At 38.2% G+C, this 10,621-nt stretch overlaps 1 protein-coding gene and 4 non-coding genes across 5 annotated transcripts in view; all 5 read left to right on the top strand.

The window, feature by feature from the left end:
* The first annotated feature begins 2,294 nt into the window (after positions 1–2,294).
* Positions 2,295–10,621, top strand: part of eif4a2 (eukaryotic translation initiation factor 4A, isoform 2) — a 12,830-nt gene continuing 4,503 nt past the window's right edge. Inside the window, exons 1-8 of the mRNA XM_034303979.2 lie at positions 2,295–2,441; positions 3,279–3,336; positions 6,198–6,330; positions 6,441–6,580; positions 7,673–7,841; positions 8,088–8,197; positions 8,866–9,009; positions 9,304–9,441. Of these exons, the coding sequence (XP_034159870.1) occupies positions 2,413–2,441; positions 3,279–3,336; positions 6,198–6,330; positions 6,441–6,580; positions 7,673–7,841; positions 8,088–8,197; positions 8,866–9,009; positions 9,304–9,441 (921 nt within the window). The 5' untranslated portion in view covers positions 2,295–2,412. The remainder of the gene's footprint in view (positions 2,442–3,278; positions 3,337–6,197; positions 6,331–6,440; positions 6,581–7,672; positions 7,842–8,087; positions 8,198–8,865; positions 9,010–9,303; positions 9,442–10,621) is intronic.
* On the top strand, positions 7,896–7,968 carry LOC113540703 (small nucleolar RNA SNORD2). Its single transcript, XR_003404077.1, has one exon. It is a non-coding gene; the product is annotated as a small nucleolar RNA SNORD2 (small nucleolar RNA).
* Positions 8,271–8,449, top strand: LOC113540697 (small nucleolar RNA SNORA81). Its single transcript, XR_003404071.3, has one exon. It is a non-coding gene; the product is annotated as a small nucleolar RNA SNORA81 (small nucleolar RNA).
* On the top strand, positions 9,056–9,245 carry LOC113540698 (small nucleolar RNA SNORA81). The gene has a single exon (XR_003404072.3). It is a non-coding gene; the product is annotated as a small nucleolar RNA SNORA81 (small nucleolar RNA).
* LOC113540702 (small nucleolar RNA SNORD2) lies at positions 9,502–9,574 on the top strand. The gene has a single exon (XR_003404076.1). It is a non-coding gene; the product is annotated as a small nucleolar RNA SNORD2 (small nucleolar RNA).

Here is a 10,621-nt window from a genome sequence, read left to right as displayed (position 1 = left end):
AAAATGCATGAACAAAATTGTAAGAAAAGAAATACTATGTAAAATGTGTGCATTTAATATTATTTCAAAATTGTGTTTATATATATTATTTCAATATCAGTGTTTAGATAATAATAATAATAATAATAATAATAATAATAATAATATCTTTAATGCTAATATTCACATTACTGTAATTTTTTTTTTTTACATAAAATTCAAATGAAAATGTTTCAACAGTAAAGCAGATAAAAAAATAAATAAAACTACCAGGACAATAAAACAGTAAAAGAACATGAAAAAGATTGATTATATTTTATTTAAAAAAAATATATATTAAATTTAATATTATAATATTTTACAAATACTGATATTTATACCAGTAGTTTTTACATTTTATTTCTTCTTCTGTACTGACATCCTGTTCAGACCATTGTATTCTTCTTCTTATTATTATTATTATTATTTATTAATTAATTACATTTTTTTTCTAATTTTAATTATTATTTTCTCCTGTGGAGAGCATGCAAACTAAGAATCTCATTGCACAAGGAACCTTGTGCATATGACAATAAAGTCATAAAAATCATATTATTTAAAACATAATAAAAATAACTGTATATAACAACTGTATAATTTATTTGATAACTTTTGATGTTGATATATTTAATACTAATCCTACCACAGTGTGGATGAATGCTCGAATCTGATTGGTCAGAAGGCGCGTATTGTTTTCGTACAACAGCACGGCTCGGACAGACGTTTCACGTGTAACATGAATGATAGATTAATATTAACACGCTCATTTTAATACATTATTGTTTCTATAGTAACAGCTCATACACAGGGACTCATATAGCAGATACTCTATATAATTTAAGACTAATAATAAACAGATTTAAAAAAAAACTTTGTTGTTTAACAAAGTAAAACCTGTAATCGTTGATGTGGTGACTTTTTTTAGGAGATATTTATAGGAGCCTCGGCTGTAAGCATTTTGTAACAGTCAAAGTTTTCCAGCTTCAGTAAAATAACAGGCTGTGTTTTTTTAAGAGAAAAAGGGAGGGGGGCTGGTGAGGGAACTACTGTTTATCGCAGCTATAACGTAAGTGAGAACAGAAACTAACATGTTTCTTGAATGTTCCACAACATTAAATCTAAATATAAACCATTAAAAATGCGTGATGTGTCATTTATTTATTAAACACTCTAATCATTAAACACTGTAATCATTAAACACCGTAATCACTGGCAAATCACTGTGGAATAAGCAGAATAACACACTCCAGACCATGCGGTTATACCAAAGTAATACACTTCGAGGGGGTAGCGGCATTCAGCTTGTGCGTTGTGCCTCATCACACCACCCCCACTCCTACACCATGCATTATTTGTGTATAACGGCATGGACTGTCATGTGTTATTTCTTTCTTAATAACTTTAATAACAATTCAATAATTATTATTAATAATAAAATTGTTATGATATTAAACAAACAAACAGATAGATAGATAGATAGATAGATAAATGAGTGAGTGAATGAAATAGGAATAAAATAAATATTTAAGAAATAAATTCTATAACTAAAATTAGTATTGCAGAATTTAAAGTTAGAGGGAAAAGTCATATAAGTGAACAATTTTTAATATGGCCTGTTATGTGTTATTCCTTTCTTAATAACTTTAATAACAATTCAGTAATTATTAATTTTAAAAATTGTTATGATATTAAACAAACAAACAAATAAAAATAAATAAATAAATGAGTGAGTGAATGAATGAAATAGGAATAAAATAAATATTTAAGATATAAATTCTATAACTAAAATTATTATTGCAGAATTTAAAGTTAGAGGAAAAGTCATATAAGTGAACAATTTTTAATATTAAATGTTAAAAAAAATAAAAATAAATAAAAATGTGTTGCTTTTAAAACTATTACTGGTGCTCATACTGATCAGTAAAATGTTCCACATCTTTGGTAGCAAGAAGTGTGGTAATAAACTGTAAAATAAAGATATAAATAAAAATATATATAAGTTGTATAGCTATGTATAGGTTGATTTACAGTGGGATCAAATCCATCAGGCTGGAACGGCGGAGACCCCGTAGCAGCCGCGTCACAGCTCCGCACTGCGGCAATATCACTGCGCTGCATCATGTAGTTCCGGCATCACCGCGATCTCTGTGTCTCTTTATCCAACAAAATCATTCAGCTTTCCTCAGGAATAAACAGCGCCGTGAACACGGATCATTTTAAAATTTTTTAAAAATTAATAACACCTAATATAGGTATCTATGTATATAAAAAATTTTTCGTAGTTATCCCAAGGTGCACGCGGGCTCCGGAATGAAATAGTTCCGGTTAAATAAAACTCGCCTGAGATTCACGCGCTCTTCCTTTCCGAGTGGATGCCGAAGTCGCGAGCGGATCATGTCTAGCGGTTCTGCTGATTATCACAGGTGTGTGCCGGTTTAATCAGACAATATACACGATTTATAACCTTTACACATCGCCTTTTTTCTTCTAATAGTGAGCCGAATCGTGGTTAATGTGTAATTTATTTCCCCTTGACGGCGGTTGTTAGGGAGGCCGCGCGCGCGCGCCATGCCTTGGCCTACATTCCACCCTTAGCTAGCTCGCTCGTTAGCTAGCGCACGCGCGCGACGTAATTCACTCTACTGGCGCAACTGGCGTCGTTAATCTAACACTAAATATAGTTCGAGTCTCTATTTTATTCGTTAAACACCTATATTTCGTCGCGAAAACCCTTGATGCTCGTGTATGAAGCGTGTACGATGGCGTCCACGCCCGCTGCTCGTTACTCATCCCGAGGCCTGGAGCTAACACGCTAATGCTAGGAGCAAGGAGAAATCTTTTAGCGCTGCTAATCTGTAAAACTCGCAGCTTGCGCTTGGATTTCAGGTCATTTTCATATCGTACACCCGTGTGACCTTTTGATGAGTGGAGATACAGGGTGTGAGATGAGCTCCAGGGCTGTCATCCATCATCCAGGGCCTCGGGACACGGAGAGACGCCGTATTTGGACATGTAGTGCACTATGTAGGGTGCAGGCGCCATTACTGCTGCCTCAGTAGACCTAGTGCGCGAGTGTAGGGAGCAAGGGGGCGATTGGGACACAGCCGCAGCACAGCGTCAGTTCAGTCTTTCCACGTGGCGTTGTAGAAAATGCCTGATTTTCAAGCTTGGGTGTTTTGCATGCGTGGTGCAGTATGTAAAGTTGGAGTTAACCGTGTGTGTGTGTGTGTGTGTGTGTGTGTGGTTTTTTTCAAATGTAGCTCTAGAGATCGAGACCATGGAGGGCCAGAAGGAATGGAGCCTGATGGCGTCATCGAGGTGATTTTCTTAAAATTACTTATCATTTATTTAGATTCTGCACTTTAAACAGTATGTTGCTGTTATTTGGATTGGATTGGCTTGTTATTTTTAAATAATTTGACTTCACACAAACTTATTTGGCCCAAAATTGTTAAAGGACCAAAATTCTCGCTTATTTAACGATTTCCAAATCAACTCTCTGGTTTGTAAATTAATAAATTAATGAATAAATAAATGAATAAATCTGCTGTCTGCAATGGTACGAATCTAGGACGTAAGAGTTTGTGAATTTTCTCCATCCTGCTTTAAATGAACTGTAAGGTTTGAAACTGGAATTTGGTGTTAAATACTTGAGCAACTTGCTCCAAAAACATGTAAAATTATAAAGTGATGCGTGTAAGAAGAGTTAGATTGGAAACGAAGCTCATTAAGAGGATCAGGACCTTTAGTATTTTATCTTGTACTACTCTTTATGAAAGAAATGCACACTGTATCATATTTTTAGTATTTTTTTCTTATATATTATGATGAATTTTGTAATATTTTTACAGTTAAGCTAAATTTATTTGGTATAATCTTCGGTCTTGCTGTCAAAGACAGAAGTGCAACAATATTAAACTTCCATCATGTCTACATGTGTCCTCTATATAAAACAAATACACACTATAATATTTTTAGTATTTGTTTCAAACATGATGAATCTTGTACAATTTTGAATTTAAGTTGTTTTTATCTGCTACAAGTTACAGACAAAAGTTGCTTGTCAAAAAAAAAAATTGACACTCGTCTGCGTCGCTCGTGTACATCTGGAGGATTAAACGCGACGTCCAAACGCGATCGCACGTCAACGCTGAAAGATCAACATCCCTGTCTGTCAGGTTTCCGAGTCTAACTGCGGAAAACGTTTAGCGATTTTCACGCGCTGCGACGTTAAACAAGACAGACGAGCCTTGTTTCTCTTTAAAACATTTTGCTGTCATCGTGATTGTTGCCATGATCTACGTACATTCCAAAGGATTTACTCCTCTAGGAAATGTTTAGAGGACTGTTACTCAATACAGAGCTTTCAGTAGGTTTAAAGGCGACATGAGAGATGTTTAAAATTCAAACACTACCTGCATTAGGAAAAAAGATTAGTGTTCGTATTCAATAACGTCTAGAATGGTACGTAGGTATGCGATTTGAGATGCAGCGTTAGTCTGATTATGGAGTAGCGTTGAAACTCAGCGTCACATGGTGCCACGCTGCCTCCGGGATTGATGTTGGACGCGCACAAGCGCCACTAAAAGTCCGTAAGAGACACGCGGCAGCCATCTTGCGTACACGTAGTTACACGTAAGACAGAGTGAGTTTTAAGTACACCTGATGCGAGATGCTCTCTGGTGATGGATTTAGTGCCTCTGCAACCAAACACAGCTGATGAGAAAGTTCTGGTGGTGAGATTTATTTATTATTTAAATAAATAAAATTTTTAAAATAAATAAATAAAAATAGAAAATGAGTGCAAGTGCTGCTGTACTCGTCTAAAAGCCACCAGCAGGAGAATAACGTAGCACTGCGGCCGACTCAGCGGGAACGCTACAAATACGATAGTGGTGTTGGCGAACCGTTAAAAAAAAAACAAAAAACACGCTAATAAACAAAGTGTCCTTGTTACCTGAAGCACAGTTGAAGAATGATTGAGAGTCCAGTTTTTCCACAGTTGATGTAAGCAAGAACGTCGTCATTTTGTTTAATCGCAGGTCTATCGTTAGAGGATCTTCATCGTGTAATCCGACACTGAGAACACGCGCGTTATCGGTTAGACTGTTAGGGAAAGTTGGAAAAGTTTTTATTGGTGAAAGTTATGATCTTAGAAACAACACCAAGGACTAAGAATCGCTCATCTCCATCCGTACATCTACAAACACCCAACTTCCATCTACATCTAAATACATAACGGTAATAATTTATTTATTGTAGTATTGCACATTATTGCATATTACATCGAACAAAACTGCACTTAAAATATAGGGCCTTTCGCATCGCAGGAACCTTTTCATAGTACCTGAACTAAATGTGGAACTACCCACTTTTTGGCGTTTTCGCACCTCCGGAACTGGATGTGATTTTAGTACCGACTGCCTTTTTCGGGAACCAAATGAGCTCCTACTCCGGAGCAGGGTCTAAGCAGCACAACTGGTACTATCCGTGACGTAAGTAGACGTTGATTGGCCAAACGCGTATGAAAACGCCCTCACACGCCATGATTTAAAACGCCGCGTAAACATACTGTAGTGTCGACTTATTCCGCAAGTATGGAGAACAGCGATAGATGGACGCGAGACGCAACAAAAACACAGCTCCGATCACAGCGTCCTCCATCCTCCGGTTGTTTACGTTGTTCTTCTTTGTTTCCGTTGTTGAACGCCGCGCACAAATGACGTCTTACGGCTTACGTCACTTCCTAGTGCCCGCTGTCGGTGCGAATGCAACCCTTTAAACGGTACTGGGAAACAGTTCACGCAAAATCACCCAGTACTTTAGTACCGTAAATTTAGTTCTGGAGCTAAAGCGGTGCGAAAGGCCCTAATGTCGGTGCTGTCAGACTGTCGCTGCCAACATCCATAAATATATTCTTATTCTTGTTACACGTTTTTGTGTGTATTTTTCTTATATTTAATATTTTTCTATACTTTCTTTTCTACATTGGAACAGCTGTACAAAGCATTTCACTGCAAGTCTGTGGTGTGTGTGTATGGTTATGCCTATGACAAATAAAATTCGGATTAGTAAGAGTCAGATTCTCTGGTATCGAGTCTGTCCGAAGCGTTTTATGCTTATTGTTATGATTATAAAGAAATTATTTAACGCTGGAACATCTGGATTTTGCTTTGCAGAGCAACTGGAATGAGATCACGGACAACTTTGATGACATGAACCTGAAGGAGACGCTCCTTCGAGGAATCTATGCGTATGGTTTTGAGAAGCCGTCAGCTATTCAGCAGCGAGCGATTATTCCTTGCATTAAAGGTAACTATACTTTAAAAAAGAGAAGGAAAAAAAAGTAGAAGAAAGATCTCAACTTCTTATGGTGAATTTCAAGCTAATTATTATTATTTTTTTTTTTATATCCTGTTCAGGATACGATGTCATTGCTCAAGCCCAGTCAGGCACGGGCAAAACAGCCACGTTTGCCATCTCCATCCTGCAGCAGTTGGAGATTGAGCAGAAAGAGACCCAGGCGCTGGTCCTGGCGCCGACCCGTGAGCTTGCTCAGCAGGTATGCTGTACCTGAGGTCATGATAAACTTAAGTGTGTCTCAGACCAAGGCGGCATATTTGGGGCTCAATCCAAGGTACAATTTTGCTCTTCTTCCTGCTATGTAACTGTGGAGTCTATTTATTTTTTGTATTTAATATTCAGCAGGAAGCCAGATTTCATGTGTGTATGTATATAATTTATAGCGTATACTATATATATCTATATTCTTTTCTCCATTTAATGTTTGAGCCTAAAATTTTAAATATTAACATTTATAAGGCAATAGTGTAATTTTATAATTAAAAAAAAAAATCTATAAATATCTCGTCAGTTGATTGTTGAGATATTTAGATGATTGTTCTTGTTTTGGAACTTGAACAATGTGCGTTTATGTAAATGAGGCTGATTAGATATGCGTAAATGAAAGGATGCACGCTTTAAAATAAATAAAACCAAAAAAATCTCGTCTTTTCTTGATGGAGTACAAATATTTTTCACTCTAAAGACACTCCGAAGAGAGATTTTGATTTTAAACAGAAGTTTTTTGGAATAATTTTATTTTTTATCGTGTGATGTTAAAGAAATTTTTTTTTAAATATAAAAACTACCAAATCCAACAATAAACTTTATTTTATTTATTTATATAGTTATTTATTTATTGGAAATTTCTGTAATTGTTTTATTTAGGGAGAGGAATGATGTATTAATGCAAGTCATTGTGAAAAATACGTTTTTGGTTCTGTGTATAGAATTTTTTCCCCTTTATTTAACTTTTATTTATTTATTTATTTATTTATTTATTTATTTATTTGGGAAAAACAGTTTTGAGGATCCCATGTGCTAGTACTAGTGTGATGTTTATAAGATTTATAAAGAAAATTGATCAGGAAACGTGTTTTGAGTAACATGAGTAAAAATGATTATGAAGTAGGTGAAATCTTACGTTTAAGTTGTTAAGCTTCGGATAACGCAGAGGAGAATAACTTTTATTTCAGTAGTTCAGAAGGCATGTAGATCTACAGATAAAGTAACTTCTCTACAAATCTGACCATAGTGATGATTTCTGCCTCTAGCGTCGTGTCTAAATCCGCTGTTTTTTGTGCCTGCGCAGATTCAGAAGGTCATCTTGGCCTTGGGCGACTACATGGGTGCGTCGTGCCACGCCTGTATCGGAGGCACCAACGTGCGCAACGAGATGCAGAAGCTTCAAGCGGAAGCGCCGCACATCGTCGTGGGGACTCCGGGGCGCGTGTTCGACATGCTGAACAGGAGGTTTCTCTGTGAGTTCGTGTTTCGGCGGCTTTTTAATAAATAAAAACAGCTTGTTGGATTGAGTATGAAGTGATGGTATACCATCTTTCGGGACTGACACGTCATGGAGAAGCTTTTTAACGTTACTGATCATATCTCTGTCCAGTACGACACGGTGTGACGTGTTGATCGAGTTCTACACGATTCGTTCGGTTACCATAATGGTTGTTTTTTTTTTTTTGTTTGTTTTTTTTTTTTTTTTTTAATAAACGCAGCTCCTAAATGGATCAAGATGTTTGTCCTGGATGAAGCAGATGAAATGCTGAGTCGTGGTTTCAAGGATCAGATCTATGAAATCTTCCAGAAATTGAGCACAAACATTCAGGTGAGTCGAGTTTCCTTTAGCAGAACCGAAAGTCTAGAGGGGATGGAGCTGATTCTGATCCAACTCCTGCAAGTCTTCCATCCAAAAGAACTGTGCTGAAATTACAGAATCCAGGTCTCCTGGTTGATGTAATAATGCTAGCAGAGTGAAAGTATGGAAGAAGACGAACGTGCGCTGCGCCGAAAATGAAACGCGGTCGGACCTCTTTCTTAATGTCCAGTGGCCTTTGTTTCAAGGTTCAGTGCAACAGCTGTCCTGTTTTTATTGCATTTCTATTAAGAAAATAAAAATAGTAGATGAGCATTCATAGCTGCAGTGGAGCTTCTTGATGGAGTTATTAATATTAATAAATACAGTTTTTAAAGCTGCTGTTTTGGGATCATTAACATACACTTTAGTGTCGGTGACGTTTTTACGGTGTCTGATCTGAAAATATCGCCGTGTTAGTCAGTGTGACTCTGGGGGAGGGACAGGGATGGGATTTTTATTTATTTATTTATTTATTTATTTATTTTTTGGGAAGTTGCATCTGCATACAAAAGGGATGAGAAATAAGAGTGATTTTTTTTTTTTTTCATTTAAATAAAATAAAGGTTACCGGTAACCGCTAGATCATCACCAGCCACACACAGGAAGTGACTTTGCGTCACTGTTGCGTTTGCGTTTAGGTGGTGCTCCTTTCGGCCACCATGCCCGCTGAGGTCTTGGACGTGACCACGAAGTTCATGCGTGAGCCGGTGCGCATCCTGGTGAAGAAAGAGGAGCTCACCCTGGAGGGTATCAAGCAGTTCTACATCAATGTAGAAAGAGAGGTGATTATACACACACACACACACACACAGAGAGAGAGAGAGAAAGCCCTTCTTTACCAAAAGCGCCATGCCAAAATCAGCAGGTCTGAGCTTTTACCGGTTTAGTCCTGCTGGTCATGCTAGTATGGTACATCTCAAAGAAGAGAGAGCAAAAGCCGCAGCCTCGGAAATGAGACCAGGAGGGACCTCTTTCTTAATGTCCCGTGTCCTGTGTCTCAAGATTCTGCGCTACATGTCAATATTTACAAGGTTTACTTTAGTTTATTGGCACTAAATGACTCGGTCTGTGTGTAGGAATGGAAATTGGACACGCTCTGCGATCTGTACGAGACTCTGACGATTACCCAGGCCGTCATTTTCCTGAATACGAGGAGAAAGGTGGACTGGCTGACCGAGAAAATGCACGCGAGAGACTTCACCGTGTCTGCTCTGGTAAGACGGATCGAAACGATTCTGCATCCGTTTTATTTTCACGGTTAATCGTTGGATCAGGTATGAAATGATGGCATACCATCTTTCGGGACTGACTATAATGGAGAGACTTTTCTCACTTTACTGATCATACCTCTGACCAACTGGCTCGATGCGCACAAGTTAACTTGCGGTTGCACAGTGACTGTTAAAACACTGCAATTCAGGTGTTTTGGGGAACAAAATGGCTTCTCGTTTCAAATAAACAGCAACTTGGTTCTCAAAATGGTGTTCAGGGACCGACAGTTTTAAACCGCACCTCATCACTCGGTTATTATGTTTATAAATGATGTCACCTGGAATAAATATACAGAATGAGCAGAAAGTTCAGGCTTCAACAAGCAGCCAGAAATATTACTGTATACATTTAAATGCAATTTTGGAAAAGTTTGCATTTAAACTTGAGGAAAAAGTTTAAAAGGCTGTTTTCCTTAAATCTTTAACGCTGGCTGTACAGCTCACTGTTTCAAGGAGGTAAATATACGTCACTCATAACAGCCTGCTAGATCAATGTATTAAAAAAAAAAAAAAAAAAGACAGGCAGAAGAACATGGAGGTGTCTGTTTTTCTCCTGCACTTTGTAGCTTGAAAGCATAGAAATGTCAAATTGTGTAGTTCCGACTTCACGCCTGAGCGAACAGGAATAGAGTACACTTGGATATTTTCATCATAAAGTCAATTTTAAGTTTTTCTTTCTACAGAAACTGAAGCCATGTAACATTATACTGTGCTGTAGCATCGGGGCGATATGATGAATATTATCACGTGCAGATGGATATAGAGGAGTGGGTGAGAGGGGCGTGTGTGTGAGAGTGGGGCATGTGTGGGGGGGCGTGTGTGTGAGAGTGGGGGGGTGTGTGTGTGTGTGAGAGTGGGGCATGTGTGGGGGGTGTGTGTGTGAGAGAGTGGGGTGTGTGAGAGAGTGGGGTGTGTGAGAGAGTGGGGTGTGTGAGAGAGTGGGGTGTGTGTGTGTGGGTGTGAGAGAGTGGGGCGTGTGTGTGGGTGTGAGAGAGTGGGGCGTGTGTGTGGGTGTGAGAGAGTGGGGCGTGTGTGTGGGTGTGAGAGAGTGGGGCGTGGGTGTGAGAGAGTGGGGCGTGTGTGTGTGTGTGAGAGTGGGGCATGTGTGTGAGAGTGGGGCGTG

Source organism: Pangasianodon hypophthalmus, chromosome 4, assembly GCF_027358585.1.
Source record: "Pangasianodon hypophthalmus isolate fPanHyp1 chromosome 4, fPanHyp1.pri, whole genome shotgun sequence".
Taxonomy (NCBI): Eukaryota; Metazoa; Chordata; class Actinopteri; order Siluriformes; family Pangasiidae; genus Pangasianodon; species Pangasianodon hypophthalmus.
This window is presented reverse-complemented; position numbering and strand designations above follow the sequence as displayed.